Genomic DNA, 19,868 nt, shown 5'->3' with positions numbered 1-19,868 from the left:
AAAGAAGACATACAAATGGCAAACAGCCATATGAAGAAGTGCTTGACATCACTGATCATCAGAGAAACGCAAATCAAAACTACATGAGATATCATCTCACCCCAGTTAAAATGGCCTTTATCCAAAAGACAGGCAATGACAAATGCTGGCAGGGATGTGGAGAAAAGGGAACCCTCATACACTGTTGGTGGAAATGTAAATTAGTACAGCTACTATAAAGAACAGTATGGAGGTGATATGGTTTGAATTTGTATCCCCACCCAAATCTCATGTTGAATTGTAATCCCCAATGTTGGAGGAGGAGCCTAGTGGGGGGGTCACTGGATCATTGGGGCTTACTCCCCTTTGCAGTTCGCATGATAATGAGTGGGTTCTCACGAGATCTGGTTGTTTAAAAGTGTGTGGCACCTCCCCCCTTTCTCTCTTCCTCCTGCTCCAGCCATGTGAGACATGCCTCCTTCTCCTTTGCCTTGTACCATGATTGCAAGTTTCCTGAGGCCTCCACAGCCATGCTTCCTGTACAGCTTGTGGAACCATGAGCCAATCAAACCTCTTTTATCTATAAATTACTCAGTCTCAGGTAGTTCTTTATACCAATTCAAGAATGGACTAATACAGAAAATTGATACTGGGAGTGGGGTATTGCTATAAAGATACCTGAAAATGTGGAAGCAGCTTTGGGACTCAGTAATGGGCATAGGTTGGAAGAGTTTGGAGGGCTCAGAAGAAGACAGAAAGATGAGGGAAAGTTTGGAACTCCTAGAGACTTGTTGAATGGTTGTGACTAAAATCCTGATAGTGATATAGACAATGAAGTCAGGCTGAGGTTGTCTCAGATGGAGATAAGGAACTTATTGAGAACTGGAGTAAGGTCACTTTTGTTATGTGTTAGCAAAGAAGCTGGAGGCATTTTGCCTCTGCTCTGGGAATATGTGGAATGTTGAACATGAGAGAGATGATTTAGGGTATCTGGTGGAAGAAACTTCTAAGCAGCAAAGCATTCAAGATATGTGCTGGCTGGTTCTAATATCATATGGTCATATGCATGAGCAAAGAAATGATCTGAAACTGAAACTAATATCTAAAAGGGAAGCAGAGTGTAAAAGTTTGGAAAATTTGCAGCCCAGCCACATAGTAGAAAAGAAAAACCCGTTTTCTGGGGAGAAATTCAAGCCAGCTACAGAAATTTGCATATGTAAAGAGGAGCCAAATGTTGGTAGTCAAGATAATGGGGAAAAGACCTCGAAGACATTTCAGAGAACTTCATGTCAGCCCCTCACATCATAGGCCTGGAGGTCAAGGAAGGAAGAATGGTTTTGTGGTCAGGCCCAAGGTCCTGCTGCTCTGTACAGCCTCAGGACATGGCGCCATGCATTATAGCCACTCCAGTCCCAGCCATCTTAAGATCTGTATCTTAAAGGTCCCAAGATACAGCTCAGCCTGTTGTTTCAGAGGGTACAAGTTGTAAGCCTTGGAGGCTTCCATGTGGTGTTAAGCCTGTGGGTGCAGAATGTGAGAGTTGAGGCTTAGGAACCTCTGCCTAGATTTCAGAGAATGTATGGAAAGGCCTAGATGTCCAGGCAGAAGTCTGCTGCAGGGCCAAAGCCCTCATGGAGAACCTCTACTAGGGCAGTGTGGAGGAGAAATATGGGGTTGGAGCCTACATACAGAGTTCCCACTGGGGCACTGCCTAGTGGAGCTGTTTGAAGAGAGCCACCATCCTCCAGACTCCAGCATGGTAGATCCACCAACAGCTTGCACCATGCACCTGGAAAAGCTGCAGGCACACTCAATGCCAGCCCATGAAAGCAGCCATGGGGGCTGTCCCCTGCAGAACCACAGAGGCAGAGCTACCTAAGGCCTTGGGATTCTGCCCATTTCATCAGTGTTTCCAGGATGTGAAACATGGAGTCAAAGGAAATCATTTTGGAGCTTTAAGATTTAATGACTGCCCTGCTGAGTTTTGGACTTGCATGGGGGCCTTTAGCCCCTTTGTTTGGGCTGATTTTTCCCTTTTAGAATAGGAGTATTTACCCAATGCCAGTACCCCCATTGTATCTTGGAAGTAACTAACTGGTTTTGATTTTACATACTCATAGGCAGAAGGGACTTATCTTGTCTCAGAAGATACTTTGGACTGTAGACTTTTGAATTAATGCTGAAATGATTTAAGACTTGGGAGATTGTTGAGAAAGGTTGATTGTATTTTGCAATGTGAGAAGGACCTGAGATTTGGGAGGGTGAGGGTGAAATGATATGGTCTGAGTTTGTGTCCCAGCACAAATCTCATGTTGAATTGTGATCCACAATGTTGGAGGAAGAGTCTGGTGGGAAATGACTGGATCAGGGGGTTGGACATCCCCCTTGCTGTTCTTATGATAGTGAGTGAGTTCTCATGAGATCTGGTTGTTTAAAAAGCATGTGTCACCTCCCCCCTCTCTTCCTCCTAATCTGGCCATGCGAGACGTGCCTCCTTCTTCAACTTCCACCATGATTATAAGTTTTCTGAGGCCTCCCAGCCATGCTTTCTGTAGAACCATGAGCAGAACACTGAGCCAGTTCATCCTTTTTTCTTTATAAATTACCCAGTCTCAGGTAGTTCTTTAGAGCAACGTGAGAATGGACTAACACAGGAAGTTTCTCAAAAAAACTAAAAATAGAGCTACCACATGATTCAGCAATCCCACTGCTTGGTGTATATATATATATAAAGGAAACAAGCATATTGAAGAGATACCTGCACTCCCATTTTTACTGCAGCACTAGTCACAATAGCCAGGATTTGGAAGCAGTCTAAGTGTCCATCAATGGATGAATAGAAAAAGAAAATGTGGTAGATGTACACAATGGTGTACTAGTCAGCCATATAAAAGAACGATATCCTGTCCTTTTCAACAATATGGATGAAACTGGAGGACATTATGTTAAGTTAAATAAACCTGTCAAGAAGGACAAACTTTGCATGCTATCACTTGTTTTTGGGAGCTAAAACTTAAAACAATTGAATCCATGGAGATAAAAAGTGGAAGGATGGCTAACAGAAGCTGGAAGGGGTCTGTGTGGGGAAGTGAGGATGGTTAATGGGTACAAAAATGTAGTTAGAGATAATGAATAAGATCTAGTATTTGACAGCACAACAGGGTGAGTACAGTCAACAATAACTTATTGTACATTTAAAAATAACTAAAAGAGTATAATTGGATTGTTTGTAACACAAAATATAAAAGCTTGAGGTGATGGGTACCCATTTATCCTGTTGTGATTATTACATATTTATGCCTGTATCAAAATATTTCATCTCATGTACCCCATAGATATATACACCTACTGTGTACCCATAACAATTAAAAATTTTTAAATATTTTTAACAAGATGATCCTCAAAACTTGCTTCCCCTTGCCCAGTCTTCCCTGATCTAAACATTCAGTTTCCAGAGGATGAGCAAATTGCGCATAAAATCTGATTTTATTCAAAATGTTAGTACAGAGTAACCCTTAAACTCTAAGGATATATATTTCTCTCCTTTTTTCACATTACCAAATTCCCTTCCTTCTATACATACAAACTCCTCAACACCCTCATAGAGAATAAAATGTGCCAGCACTACACAGCACAAATTAGTATGCTTTCCTCAAATTATGCCAGTTGTTAGGAACTTTTTGCCATTTGAAGGAGCCAAATGGAGAAGAAAATGTCATGGGTATCTGATGAAACAAATTTGGAGACACTCAAATGCTTCCATTTATAGAGGTTCTTTGCACCACTGGTGCCTCTTGGGGAAATTCTGAAAAACATTCTTTCTGTAAACAATCTGTTTCAGTGCCACATGTTTTCTAAATTTCTTTGTCTGTTGACATTTAAAAAAATTAAAAGAACACATTTGCATGAAGACAGGACCTTTTTTTTCTTATACATTTGCACTATCAAATAAATTAAAAATGAAATTGGTCATCTTGCCCAGTTGTTTGTGAAGGATCATTTTCTAAAGGACACTTCCCAGATATTTGGCCAACCTCATTTTAAATCACTAAGATCTTTTTTATGGCCTCTGCTCTCAAGTTAAATTATCTGGAGATAATGCTTCCTTCTTAGGTTTAATTCTGTGTTTTTGTTTTGTTTTGTTTTATTTGTTTTGTTTTGTTTTTGTTTTTGTTTTTCTCTAGCTTTATATTGCTATAATTTTCTGGTCATAAGATAGTTCTAAAACTTTTCCCAGGCACATAATATGATTTTACTTCCACAAGCCTGAAGTTGTTTGGGACTATGTGACTTCTTTGGCTGATGAAGGAGTACAGAAGTTATATGTGTAACTTCTGGATAGAGCCCTCACAATGACAATTTTCCCCCTCCTACCCATTGCTGCCCAGATTGCAGAAATGCATTCCCAGGTGAAGAGTCCATCCAGAGAGTTTCCTAGAGACCTTCAGCTTCCCAACTTTAATGGGTTTTATGAAGGCGAAATAAATTATTAAGGTAAATAAAATATTAAGAATTTAGTCAATTGCAGCAGATAACATTCAAAAAATTAATGATAATCAAATTAAATAAAATTAATTGAAATTTTGATCTTTCTTGATATCAGGCAAAAAAAAAAAAAAAAATCCCAATGACAAGGGTACTATTACTACTACCTTTCTATGCACTGCTTTAACCGAAATCTTCAGAAGCTTTTTTCTGCAGAGAATTTAGGCTACACTATTTAAACTGGGTGAATATAGTTACATAGGGGCAGGGAACAGAATGGGAACAGGAGATTATAATGTGGATAAATAAGATCTGGGAAAATAACATTACTTACCTTTAGCAGAAGAATCTAGAAATAAAGATTCAATTTACATACTATTTGTGTCCTTTTGTGGCAAAAAGTAAATTCTTAAAATTGAATATATGAACATTGCAATGATTTGTTAAATAAAATATTTTACTTCCCTGAAGTTTGCAAGCAGATATTCATTTAATTTCTTTTATATATTAAGAAAGATTTCTCTAAAGGGCTGTCAGTTACAATGACAGTTTCTATTCATATTTTTTTGTCTTGCCTTCAGTGATAACACTATGGCTGTTTAATATTTCTTAGTAATTTCTATTCACACAACCTCATTCATTAGGTTATGATTTATTCTGATACTTGTGATTGTATGAGGTTCAGGTTCCAGGAAACCGAGTCTGAAAGAGAGATTTGGCTGCAGAAGGCTTATTGGAGATGGCCCCTATAAAGTAAGGAGAGAAGGAAAAATACAACAGAGGCTTCAGCCAATTCCAAGGGGAGATATGGAGCTGGGATATCCCTTCAAAACTGTTCCTAATCAAAGCAAGGAGGTCACATCTTATGGCCCTGCATCAGAAGTCACTGAATGAAGGTTAATCCTATGAAGAAGGAGGTGGGGCAGGTAATTGTGGTAAATTGGAGCTCCCTCAGCTGAGGGAAATTTCTAGAGAGATTATAGACCTAAATATAAAAAGAGGAACTTCCTGGACACATACAACCTATCAAGAATAAAACATGAAGAAATAGTAAACCTGGACTGACCAACAACAAATAAGAAGATTGAATCAGTAATAAAAATCTCCCATCAAAGAAAAGCTCAGGACCTGACAGCTTCACTGCTGAAATCTACCAAACATTTAAAGAACTAATATCTTAAGCTATTCCAAACAATTGAAGTGAAGAGAATTCTTCCTAACTCAGTCTATCAAGTGAGCATTACCCTGATACAAAACTAGGCAAGGACACAACAAACAAGAAAACTACAGGCCAGTATTCCCGATGAATATAGAGGCATAAATCCTCAACAAAATGCTAGCAAATCCAATCCAATAGCACATCAAAAAGACTATTCATCATGATTAAGTGGGATTCATACCAGGGATACAAGGAGAGTTCAACATTCACAAATCAATAAACATTATTCATTACATCAACAGAATGAAGGCCAAAAACATATGATCATTTCAACAGATGCAAAAAAAAAAAAAAGCATTTGATGAAATGCAACATCCCTTCGTGATAAAAACTCTCAACAAATTTGGTATAGAAGGAATGTGCCTCAGCACAATAAAGACCATATATGACAAAGCCATATTTAATATCATACTGAATGGAGAAAAGTTGAAAACATTTTTACTAAAATCACAAGAAAAGGATGCCCACTTTTCCTAATTTTATTCAACATAGTACTGGAAGATCTAGCCAGAGCAATTAGGCAGTAGAAAGAAATACAGGGCCTTCAAACTGTAAAGGAGGAAATCACATTGTTCCTGTTTACAGATGACATGATCTTTTGTATATGAAATTTCAAAGACTTTACACAAAAACAGATCTTTACAATAAAAACTACAAAACATTGATCAAAGAAATGGGTACACAAATAAATGGAAAGATTTCTCATGTTCATGGACATATATTAATATTGTTAAAATGTCTTCACTATCCAAAGAAATTTACAGATTAAATGCAATCCCTATCAAAATACCAATGGTATCCTTCACAGAAACAGAAAAACAATCCTGAAATTGGTATGGAACCACAAAAGACTCCAAATAGCCAAAGCAATCTTGATCAATAGAACCAAGCTAGAGGCACACTACCTTACTTCCAAATATACTGCAAAGCAATGGTAAACAAAACAGCATGCCACTGGCATAAAATACAGAAATCCACACATTTACAGCCAACTGAGCTTCAACAAAGTTGCCAATAATACACACTGAAGAAAGGACTGTCTCTTCAATAAGTGGTGCTGGAAAAACTGGACATCCACATGCAGAAGAATGAAACTAGTCTCCTATCTCTTCCAACTTACAGAAATCAACTCAAAATGTATTAAAGACTTAAATGTAAACCTGAAACTATGAAACCACTAGAATAAAATATAGGGAAAACGCTTTGTGAGACTGGTATGGTTGAGGATTTTTTAAATAAGACCTCAAAAGCACGTGTAACAAAAGCAAAATTAGACAAATGGGATTACATCAATTTGAAAAGCTTCTGTATTGCAAAGGAAGTAATCAATATAGTGAAGAAACAACCTACAGAATGGGAGAAAATATTCACAAAGTATGCATCTGACAAGGTGTTAATAACCAGAATATATAAGGATCCTGAACAACTCAATAGCAAAAAAAACCTAATAATTTGATTATAAATGGGCAAAAGACCTAAACAGACATTTCTCAAAAGACAAATTGCTAACACGTATATTTTTTAAATGCTCAACTTCACTAATTGGGAAAATGCAAATCAAAACCACAATAAGATATCATCTCACCCTACTTAGAATGGATATTATTGAAAAGACAAAAAATAATGAATGTCAGTGAGAGCAGGGAAAATGGGAGATTCTTATACATTGTTGGTGAGAATGTAAATTAGTACAACCACTGTGGAAAAGAGTAGGGAGGTGCCTTAAAAATTAAAAATAGAACTACTGGCCAGGCGCAGTGGCTCATGCCTGTAATCCCAGCAATCTGGGAAGCCAAGGCAGATGGATCACTTGAAGTCAGGAGTTGAAACCCTATCTCTACTTAAAAAAAAGTACAAAAATTATGCAGGCATGGTGGCATGTGCCTGTAGTCCCAGGTACTCAGGAGGCTAAGGCAGGAGGATCACTTCAATCTGGGAGGCAGAGGTTGTAGTGAGCCAAGACTATACCACTGCACTCCAGCCTGGGTGACAGAGTGAGATTCTGTCTAAAAATAAATAAATAAATAAACTACCCTATGATCCAATAGCCCCACTACTGGGTCTATATCCAAAGGAAATGAAATTAGTATGTCAAAGAGATATCTGCACACTCATGTTTATTGCAGCACTATTCACAATAGCAAAGATATGAACTCCAACTAATTGTCCATCAATGAATGAGTGACTAAAGAAAATGTGATCTATTTACACAATAGAATACTATTCAGCCACAAAAAAGACTGAAATTATGTCATATGCAGTAACATAGGTGGACCTGGAGGACATCATGATAAGTGAAATAAGCCAGACACAGAAAGACAAATACTGCATAATCTTACTTATATGTGGAATCTAAAAAAATCGATTTCATAGAAATAGAGGGTAAAATAGGGGTTACCAGAGGTTGAAGAAGATTGGGAAGATGGTGGTATAGGGGGTTAAATACAAAGTTATAGCTAGATAGGAGGAATAAGTTCTAGTGTTCCACTGCAAAGCAGAGTAACTACAGTTAACAATAATACATTTGTATATTTCAAAATAGCTAGAAAAGAGGTTTTTTAATGTTCTTAGCAAAGAAATTATAGATGTCTGAGGTAATAGATATGCTAATTATCCTAATTTGATCACTACACATTACATACACATATTAAAACATCACACTGTACCCCATAAATATGTACAATTATTATGTGTCAATTACTTTTAAAAGATGAAAACAACAGGAAAAAATCCCTAAAAGTATAACATTCCTAGAATAAAAATTAGGAGAAATATTTGTAACCTTGGGCAAAGATTTTTTTTAGATCAGATGTCAAAAGCGTGGTCCATGAAAATACAAATTGATAAATTAGATATCATCAAAATAAAAAACTTCCATTCATCTACAGACATTACTAAGAGAATTCCAAGACCACGTACAGACAGGAGAAAATACTTGCAAAATATATATGAAAAATTCCTTACATCCAAATTATATTTTTTTAAACACTCATTATCAAATAAGAAACTGACACAATTTGAAAATGGACAAAAGGCTTGCTTGAATAAATACTTCACTAAATAAGATTGAAGGATGGCAAATAAGCAAGTGAAAAGTTGCTCAACACCATTAGGTATTAAGGAAATGCAAATTAAAACCACAATGAGTTATAACTAAACCTATTAGAATGACTAAATTTTTTTTTTTTTTTTTTGAGACGGAGTTTCGCTGTTGTTGCCCAGGCTGGAGTCCAATGGTGTGATCTCAGCTCACCACAACCTCCACCTCCCGGGTTCAAGTGATTCTCCTGCCTCAGTCTCCCGAGTAGCTGGGATTACAGGCATGCACCACCATGCCCGGCTAATTTTTTATTTTTAGTAGAGACAGCATTTCTCCATGTTGGTCAGGCTGGTCTCGAACTCCCGACCACAGGTGATCTGCCCACCTCGGCCTCCCAAAGTGCTGGGATTACAGGCGTGAGCCACTGTACCCAGCCACAGAATGACTAAAATTTTAAAGGCTGAACTTCATAGGGTTGCAAAGAATGTAGATGAACTAAAATTTTCATGCATTGCTGGTGGGGATGTTAAATGATACAACGACTTTGGAAAGCAGTTTAGCAGGTTTTTTAAAAGTTAAAAGTACACCTACCATATGACTCTACCATTCCACTCTTGTGTATTTTCCCAAGAGAAAAGAAAGCATATGTCTATACAAAGACTCATGCATGAATATTCATAGAAGCCTTATTTTTCAGAGCCTAAAACTGGAAATAATTTAAATGTCAGTCAACAGACAAAGAATTGTCTTAGTCTGTTGTGTGTTGCTATAAAAGAATATCTGAGGCTGGGTAATTTGAAAAGAAAAGAGGTTTATTTGGCTGATGGATCTGTAGGCTGTACAAGAAGCATGGTGTCAGCATCTGCTTAGTTTCTGGAGGATCTCAGACTGCTTCCACTAATGGTAGAAGGAGCAGGAATGTGCAGATATCATAGGGAGAGAGAGGAAGCAAGGAGACAACGCAGGCAGATGCCAGACTCTTTTTAACAATCAGCTTATTGAGAACTCACTCCCAAGGGAGGATGTTAATCTATTCATAAGGGACCCACCCCCATGACCCAAACACCTTCCATTAGAACTCCCTCTAACACTGGAGATCAAAGTTCAAGATGAGATTTGATGGGGACAAACAAACCGTATCCAATTTGTAGCAGGGATAAACAAATTGGTACCTCCTATACAATGGGAAACTATTCTGCAATAAAAATGAGTTATTGATATACACTACAACATGGATAAATTTCAAAACAATTTTTCTAAGTGAAAGAAAGCAGTAAAAAAGGGTACATTCTGTATGTCTCCATTTATAAAAATCTCAAGGAAATGCTTGAGAGGTGTGGGCAGGTGGGGAGAGGCAGGTGGGGGAATTCCTAAGGCGCATGAGTAACTTTTGAGGGTGGTAGATAGGCTCATTATCCTGATTGTGGTGGTAGCTTCACATGGTATCAAAACTCATCAACTTGTATACTTTAAATGTGTCAATTATGTCTTAGTAAAGCTGAAAGAGAGAGAAGGAAAGGAGAGGCAAAACAAAGAGTTTTGAGATGTAATTTCTTACCTATTAGAGTGGTAAAAAAATAACCTATTTCCCAGAACAGCAACAAATCTTTATTTAAATATAGATACATATACAATTTTATATTGTTCTCATCTTAACAATAAACAGTGATATCTCCTTTAAATCACTTATTTAAAACACAAATGATGTATTGATAACCTTGATTCACTAACAATTTGAAAGTTTGCTCATCAAAGAATCTTTTGAAAGTCATCTTAGAATGTTAAAATTTATAGATACCAGAAATATGACCAAATGTATGCTTCCAGCAAAACTAATAGCGTATTACACTAAGTATTAAAAGAAGAACAGAATTTATATAATTTGACACAACTAAGACACTGCTTGCTTTCTCCAACTTATCAAATATAATATCTTTTAGCTACTTTAAGGTCACTTTGTAAAGCTGACTTCCTATATAGTTGGCTATTATTTGATCTTACAAATTAAAAACCAAAAAGTGCTTTCATATCTTTGGCACTTAAAATAGAGATTCTTTAATAAAGTCATCACTAAATTACTACTTGAAAGCTAAAGGGCTTATGGGATTTTATAATAAGCCTAGTTTTGCACACTGAGTAAAATACTTCATATATATTCTAGAGCTAATGAATTCATACCCATAGTCTTACTTTTAGATGTGCCACTCCACATAACCAATGACATTATATGTTTACATTGCTCATTTCTATGTGTCTAGATTCTCAGAAATAGTTCAGAGGGAGCAGTCCTGGTCCTATTTAGGCCAACCCTTCTTGCGATAGAATTTTTATTTCCTAAACAGTTTCAAATGAGATAATTTATATGCACTAGCTATTCTGTCAGAAGATGTTAAAATGCAGCAAAAGCAATAGTTTAAATAACATTCTAATTCTCCAGCAGGCCCAAGGAATAGATAGGGTTGAGATAAATGGGGACTACCTGGCACCTGACAGTGGATTTAAACAAAGTCTTACTGGATTATCCCGTCAGGTTCCTCCGATAAGGTAAACACATATTCTTTGATCACCTAACATCTGGACCTCCTTGAATCTCCCCGAATCTCAATTTCTTAATTTCTAAATTGGTAATTATAACAATAGGAAGAAAATGATCAATATAACAATGATGATGCCAGACACCACCCTCATGGGCTGCTCTACGGATTCAGAGGGATAGGGAATTTCAATCACCTGCTACTACGCCTGGAGCTTAGTCTGTTTTATTTCAAATGATATCGATTGAGAGCCATTTTGATGTCTGAAATTTTGTCCCAGAGACTAATAAAGCTCAGTCCTTTCTCTAGGAATGCACAGTTTACCAACAGATTTCAAAAGTCAAAGTAGATTCAGAGAATAGTGCAGTAAAGGCAAATAAAGAACCACCAAGACACAAAGGCAGAGAGAGCAGGGTTAATTCTGCTTGGTGGTCAAGAAGTCTTCATGAAAAGATTTTCTCATCTCTGTCTTCTCGACCAAAACTAAAAGCAGTTATTTAAAAGAGGCAACTGAGATCCACCTGCAATTTGGTTCCTCATGGTTCACAGCAGAATCCATTCTGCTGAGTTCTGTGCTCTGTGAGTTCCATGACTTAAAAGAGACTGTGTTGTGGAAGGAGGCAGCAGTAATCATGGATATCCCCACCACTTTGAGGTCTCTAATCCCAACTCCCTCCAGCTAAATGTACTTCTTTAGAAATATTTTTAAAAAAATCAGAAACTGAAGCACAACCAGTTCCTTCAAGCCCCAGGGATCCCAAGCTTGCCCAGTGTAAATTGGAAGGGGAAGGATTCTGAACTCCAGGAAGCTAATTGAAGCCCTTGGCAGAAATCATAAAGGTAGTAGGTAATTGGCACCTTGTCCTTTTCAGTGTAGATACCGCCCATGAGAGGGTTACCTCCAGGGTGCTGATTGATTAGCATCCTTAGAAGACAGGGCAGTTAAGTAGAAATTGATGCCCTGAAGATTCCCATGTCCCAAATTCAAGGGTCCCCACCAACCAGAGAAAAATTGTTTTCATATGGTTCAGTGAGGGACACTCTTTGGGCAACAGTATCATAAACAGCTCCATTAAATGAAGCAAAACTTCATTATCAGGTTTTCTTAGCTGAAAAAAAAGCAACATAAGATTAAATTATCACTAGAGTTAGAAAATACATTTTTAATTGAAACCAAACTAATTTGATTTGCCTTTGGCTAATATTTCTTCAAGAGAAACTCTCTTTCTGAAAATTATTATAAATTTGAGAGCTATGTCCAGTTTGTCTAGGATCAGGTAAAATGAACTACACTGAGAAGAGAGATGTTAACATTTTATGATCAAAAATAATTGTACAGAAGTGAGGTTCTAGATATATCACTCACAAAACAATCAATTATTCTTAGCTGGTGATAAGGTTTGGATCTGTGTCCCTGTCCAAATCTCATGTTGAATTATAATTCCCAGTGTCAGAGGAGGACGCCTGGTGGAAGGTGATTGGATCATGGAGGCAGTTTCTCATGAATGGTTTAGCACCATCCCCTTGGTGCCTTGGTGCTGTTCTCATGATGGTGAGCGAGTTTTCAGGAGATTTGGTTGCTAAAAAGTGTGTAGCATTGGCCCTCTCTCTCTCTCTCTTGCTCCTGCTCCCACTGTGCGAGATGCCTCATCACCCCTTTGCCTTCTGCCATAATTGGAAGCTTCCTAAGGCCTCTCCAGAAGCAGAAGCCGAAGCCACTACGCTTCCCATACAGCCTGCAGAACCGTGAGCCAATTAAATGTCTTTTCTTTATAAATTACCCAGTCTCAGGTATTTCTTTATAGTGGTGTGAGAACGAACTAATACAGCTAGTGATGCTGGGATTGCAAGGGAGTGGTAGGACAGAACTGCTGAATCCAGAAAGAAATAGAGAAATTAAAGAACGAAGTCCCCTGGCCCACAGGGAAGCCCAGTGGAATGCTATCAATTCCGAATAACCATGCTCCTGTACACTCTCAGGCACTTAACCATTTTCACATCCCAAAAATCTTATTTGAAGTAGACTAGTTAAGTCTCATTATCTTTATTCTACAGATGAAAAGTAAAGCTTGGAGAGTTTAAATGACTTGGCTATCACCACAAAGGTTAGAGATGGCAAATTTTGGCCTCATCCCAAGTCTTGATTCCTAGTCTGTAATTTTTCTCCATACTACAGTGCCTCTATATTAGAGCTGAAAAGATTGTTCCAGAAATATCTATGGTGGAGTCCAGAGGGTCTTCAACCTGAATGAAGGAGATTGAGGGAAATAGAGATAGCTAATTCTTTTCTTTTTAAAGAAAAATCCTCAAACTTACATAAAAGTAGAGAATTGGTATAATGATCTTCTGTATACCCATCACCTAGCTCCAGCACCTCTCAGCAACCCACAGTTTCACTGCAGGCCTAGGGAGGGACCAAGTGGTGCTCAGGTAGAAAGGACCCAGCTTTCCCAAGACATAATGGAGCTCATGGTGTAAGAAGCCTTCAAGGGTCACAGCGACTTCAAAGAGAATAAAACTAGATATATCTGGAATAGACTGTGATTTAAACCTAAGTCTAGCTAAACCAAATACTGTGTTGTACCCAGTGTGTATCATTCATGTGTGAATTCCAGGATTTCCTCATACACAAGCTGACACTTCAAAAATAGCCCAGGATGTCTATAGTATTTTAGGGCCACAGAGAGCAGTGTGGCATTTATTACATGTCAAAATAAGAAAGGCCGTGCCACATCACACCTAACTTTTCCAAAGCCCCAGTAACATCCCATAGTTACCACTCCACCCCACTTTACATCAATCTTCTACTTGGAAAACAACTTTCTATGTTTTATTTCTAAAATCTTTACTAGCAAAATGTGAAAACTAAACAATATCAAGAAAACCTCAATATTAATTAAAGAAGTTAGTTTCATTACCTATAATGATTTTTTAAATAAGAATTCATACAAACTTCATTTCTTACCGATACTTTGTTTTCTTGTTGTGTATCTGACTCTAAACTTCCAGACGTCATGCTGAAAAAAAGTAAACGTTTAGAATTCCAAAATTTTATTTCAGGCACTCATGTGCGCACACACACCCCCGCACCTACAATGAATAGATCATTACACTGTAACATTTAAAATAAATTTTCTAAAGTATTTCCTCCAAATGTCAATTTCTGGACATTTCTAAGGGAAATAAAAATAATGGAATGTAAACTTTACTCGCAGAAGATAAAATAGCCTTTAAAGGTTCTCTTGAGAATAAGTAGTCTGAACAGTACAATCTGTTCTGAAAACCTGAACAATCTTGTATTTCAACTAAAAAAAAAAAAAAGTGGGGAGAGGAAAGCATAACCTCCTAAGAATCAGCAGACATGGAGAAGTCTTTGTCTCCTACACTGTTCTCTCTCCCTCTCTCTTCTCTCTCTATCTCCTGGATCATTTTCATTAGCTTATAAACATGTTATTTATCATGCCTAGAGCCTTCTTACCGCTTTAGTTTCCACTTGATTATACTGACCTCTTTTGCTATTCAGATTACAGCAAAATGATATTCTCACTGTCTCCAATTCCTTCCCTTCTAGTTTTCTTTCTTTTTTGCTAAAGCCACTGCAATTAGACTAGTACCACTCCACAGAAACTGCACTTGTCCAATTCACCAAAGATCTCTGCATTCCTATACCCAGTGATTATTTTACACAATTCACCTTAACAGCTTTTGACATGACTTATCACTTTCTCTGAAATACTTTCTTCACTCAGTTCCCAGCACATCCAAGGGCCCTGGATACTTTAAGTCTATCCACTTGGCTTACTCATCCTTCCTTCTCGTCTTTGCTCAAATGTCACCACCTCAGTGGGACCTACCATATGTATCTCATTTAAAATTTAACCCCTCACCTCATCACCATACTATTTTCTCTGTGATACTTATCACATTCTAACATACTATATAGTTTGCTTATTTATTATATTTTTTGTGTCATCTCCCATCTGAAAATGTAAACTCCTTGAAGACAGGAAATTTTTTCTGTTGTTTTTGTTACTCTACCCTCAGCATCTTGAAGAAGGATAGGGTGGTCAACAAATATTTGTTGAATAAATAAATGAATTATCTAATAAACCTCATAGATGTAATAGATTCCTTTCTATTGTTGTCAATCAATAAAGCCTTACTTTTTTTTTTTTTTTTTTCTGAGATGGAGTCTTGCTCTGTCGCCCAGGCCGGAGTGCAGTGGCACAATCTCGGCTCACTGCCTCCACTTCCCGTGTTCAAGTGATTCTCCCGCCTCAGCCTCCCGAGTAACTGGGATTACAGGCGCATGCCACCATGCCTAGCTAATTTTTGTATTTTTGGTAGAGACACGGTTTCACCATTTTGGCCAGGATGGTCTCGATCTCTTAATCTCGTGATCCACCCACCTTGGCTTCCCAAAGTGCTGGGATTACAGGCGTGAGCTACTGCGCCCAGCCAATAAAGCCTTACTTTTGAATCCCAAGGTACTTTTATTATTTTCTATCCCACTATCTTCCTCATGAATACATTGTTTTATTTCCATATTTCTGTGCACATTTCTCTCTTTTACTCACTTTTCAAAAAATTTGAAACCATTTACAAATGTTCACAAAGTAATCAGTGACTACTGAACAAAATTAATTAAGTTCTCACTTAGTGGAAGGAGACACTGGGGCTCTAAGAGATGTAATTGCTTTTCTCGCACGACACCCATATCAGCAAAAAAACAGTATTTTGGTACTTTCTACTTGACAACACCTCTTTATCATGAAATGGAAAACAAACTCTTGGTCATCACAGTTGCTGGACAAACCAACAAATGGCTTTAAAGGATCTTAATAAACTGAGCCCTCTAACGAATTTCATCTTCTATCAGTGAAACTCACAAAACAGTTGTTTTCCCTCAACTGTACAGCCTAATAGTCCACAATGTGTGTTTATCATTTTCTTAGTTGTTTCCTCTGGCCAGAACACTCATACTCTCTTCTCTGCTTGTTGAAATCTTACATTTCTTCACACCATAACTCAAATGCTGCCTCTCCCTGAAGGCCCTCTGACCCTACTGGTCAGAAGTATTTCTAGCCTTTGTATTCCACAAGCAGGTTTTGGACATCCACCTCTTGCAGCCCTTATTATGGTTCATGATGTATGTGATTATTTGTCTACCTGTGTTTTGCATTTCTCAGTGACACCCTCATAGAGGACAAGGACTGTGCTTCGTTTGTTTTTTATGCTGGGCAAGAAAGTCATATTCAGTCACCGAATGAAATCAAACAAAACAAAATACGTGAGTGCAATACCCTTATGTGCATACTCAGATGTGCCACAAATGCATCACAGAAAGTACAATTTTGAGACTACTTTTAAATAATAATGCCTGAAACAAAACTGGTGATTTAAAAATGAGAGCTTTGGCTGCCTGACAATTATATTTAAAGGTCATGAGTCATGGCCTCAGAGTAACCATGGTAACCCAGCATACACAGGAGAAGTCATGTTGTACAATAATTAAGGAGGGAAGAAAGCTTTAGAAAGCCTATTAGCTTTGAGATAAAGACAAAATATAATTAACAAATGTGTTTATAAAGTCTGTTTTTATTGCATTGTTTTCTTACTTCAGGGTTCACTGGAAACCTGGAAAAACTTCTTTAAATTTTTATTGGCAGAGCGTAATGATATGGCATTTTTCTCAGTGCGTTATAAGACCTTTGAAATTTCCTTCCTTTAAATGAAATGTCTTTCTATCTGCTTTCTAAACTTTATACTTCATGCTTTATGTCAAATTAGAGGACTAGTCACCAATTAGTCTGGGTGAATAAATGATTTATTTATTTATTTATTTATTTATTTATTTATTTATTTATTTTAGACGGAGTCTCGCTCTGTCGTCCAGGCTGGAGTGCAGTGTTGTGATCTCAGCTCACTGCAAGCTCCACCTCCAGGGTTCACGCCATTCTCCTGCCTCAGCCTCCCGAGTAGCTGGGACTACAGATGCCTGCCACCACGCCCAGCTAATTTTTTGTATTTTGTTTAATAGAGACGGGGCTTCACCGTGTTAGCCAGGATGGTCTTGACCTCTTGACCTTGTGATACGCCCGCCTCGGCCTCCCAAAGTGCTGGGATTATAGGCGTGAGCCACCGCGCCTGGCCTAAATGATTTTAATAAAATTGGTTAGGAAATACAGCTATTGAGAACTTAATTTTTATAGGACAGGATTTCCTGGGAAAACTCTGTTTTGTTCCTTAGATTAACTGCATTCAGGGCCTGACTCTCCCTTACTTAGACAACATAGGAGCAAGTTCCCATTCAGTTTATGTAAACTGTGGAGAAGGTCTGTCTCAAGGGCACGAGAAGAGAAAAGTGGAAGGGAAAGGAGAAGGGATGGCAAACAAGACACATGGGACCAGTTTGTTCCTGCTTAGAAGTGAAGAAGCTGAACTGAAGTCACCTACAGATTAACAAGAATAGCGTGACACTCCCCTGTCTCCTGCCTCAAAAGCCTGGCTTTCTACCTGCACAGAACACTCAGCTCCATACACCAGGAGTAAAAAATACTAACAATAATTTACAGAGAGAGCAAAGTCCTGCTTTTCACTTGTTTTTTCTGCTGATTGTACACTGGGCTATTCATTTGAAAGTTGTTCATCACGGGCATTTTCCCTCCATTTGGTAACTTTATGTTCAACTCCCCAATTGTCTACATATTGATATGTTATCTCTTTAGCCGCTTGTTCTGGGAAAATAAAAGAAAATGAGTGTTTGCTAAATTTCATTAGCTTTAATAAATGGATAAAGACTTACTCCCTCCCACAGATTATTTAATTGTTGAGGCTTATGGAATCCTTTGCACAAATAAACAACATTTTACATAAAATCTTAGATTTGTGAATTTCTCATATCATCCACAGACCATAGACCCAAGATGAAAAGCAAATAAGAACAAGGCTCGCACATTCACTTAAGGAAAATATGTTTTAAAACTTAACGAAGCAGGCCAGGCACGGTGGCTCATGCCTATAATCCCAGCACTTTGGGAGGCCAAGGTGGGTGGATCACCTGAGGTCAGGAGCTCAAGACCAGCCTGGCCAACATGGTGAAACCCTGTCTCTACAAAAATACAAAAATTAGCTGGGCATGATGGCAGATGCCTGTAATCCCAGCTACTCAGGAGGCTGAAGTGGGAGAATCACTTGAACCCGGGAGGCAGAAGTTGCAGTGAGTCAAGATCGCTCCATTACACTCCAGCCTGGATGACAGAGTGAGACTCTGTCTCAAAAACAAACAAACAAACAAAAACTTTAAAAAGCAGAACCATGGTTGCATGTGAACATCCCACAAGGATACTGCCTTATAGGATGTAGCTCCTGCTACAGAGATGTGGCCACCTCTCACTCAAGATTTAAAAGAAAATTGTAAATGGAAGATATTTCCACATTTGAAAGGGAAATGAGTATGGTGTCAACATGCAAAATTTCTAGTAATTAAATGCAGATCAATTAGAAAAGTGAACTGTACTTCCATATTTCTAGCCAACACTGATCTAGGTTTTTATGTGGGGAACATGTAGAGGAGGAATGACCCAGCTTTTTGTGTGTGCATCTCTTGGCGAGAGAGTAGTGAAGATAACATTTCATTTCAACTGAAAGAAGGCTGGCTTCATACCCTCCCCCTTCCCACATCAGTAAAATGGCTGGGGTGGGGTGAGTGTGTGATTTTTAGAAGACCAAGTAAGGGACAATTTATTTGTTCAACAAATATTTATTGAACCCCTACTGTGTGTCAGGCCGTGCCCTATGATCTGAGAAGACAGCAGCTTTCAAAGAAAGGGGTCACTCTCCAGGAAAGGATAAAAAGTTTGTCTGCTATTATTCCCCAGACTTTAAAGAAAGATTTTCTTTGAAGTACTGAGTGAAAGCTACTTTATCCAGAAATTCCCATGAATTATTTTGGGATGAGAGGAGCTGGGAACTCACCTGCTTCTCTCTGGGGTGTCAGACTCTGAGACCACAGATTTCTTGCTATAGCATTGTCCCATCTCAAGCCAGACCCACTGGGATCCCCTGTCCCTGGGACAGACGTCAACGGGCATCATTCTTTAGAGTTTTAGAATCCCTGCTATTGCTCTGCTGTCCCTTGTTGCTAGGCTACCACAATGGCTGTGGAAAAGACAGTTAACTTCCCAAAGAAAAAAATCTCGGTTACAAAGCCGCAGTAACCTCTCAAAACATCTCACAAATCAGATCCAGGCATGAGAATAGGTGAAGAATCACCACATAGTCATCATTTCTGGAAAACTCATTCAAAGTGGAACAGAAACAGTGGTTTCCTGCTCAAACCAAGGCATGTTTACATCCAGAACCAATGTTAAGGAAACAGCCACACTGCTGTCTGAGAGGGGTGCACACCCAGAAATGCATTGTTTTACAGGCAATCAGTGGTTTCACCACAGACCAACCCCTTATTGTGATGAACTGCTTTCCCTGGGACCCACCGGCCCCAGACAGAAGACCCCACCCGGCCATATTCTCACGAAAGCTTCTTTCCTAACACAAGATTGCACAAGTGATTCATTGTGCCTGATTAGCTGATAGTTTGCTCACTGTTCAC

At 38.3% G+C, this 19,868-nt stretch overlaps 1 protein-coding gene across 1 annotated transcript in view; it reads right to left on the bottom strand.

Moving 5' to 3' along the window:
* Window positions 1–19,634, bottom strand: part of CCDC192 (coiled-coil domain containing 192) — a 227,003-nt gene extending 207,369 nt beyond the window's left edge. Inside the window, exons 1-2 of the mRNA XM_002815851.6 lie at window positions 19,235–19,634; window positions 14,223–14,274 (exon numbers count right to left, since the gene is read on the bottom strand). Coding sequence (XP_002815897.3) covers window positions 14,223–14,274; window positions 19,235–19,353 — 171 coding nt within the window. The 5' untranslated portion in view covers window positions 19,354–19,634. The remainder of the gene's footprint in view (window positions 1–14,222; window positions 14,275–19,234) is intronic.
* Between the last annotated feature and the right edge of the window lie 234 nt (window positions 19,635–19,868).

This window comes from Pongo abelii, chromosome 4 (assembly GCF_028885655.2).
Source record: "Pongo abelii isolate AG06213 chromosome 4, NHGRI_mPonAbe1-v2.0_pri, whole genome shotgun sequence".
Classification (NCBI taxonomy): domain Eukaryota; kingdom Metazoa; phylum Chordata; class Mammalia; order Primates; family Hominidae; genus Pongo; species Pongo abelii.
The sequence above is the reverse complement of the archived record's forward strand: the minus strand, read 5'-3'. Positions and strand labels throughout refer to the sequence as shown.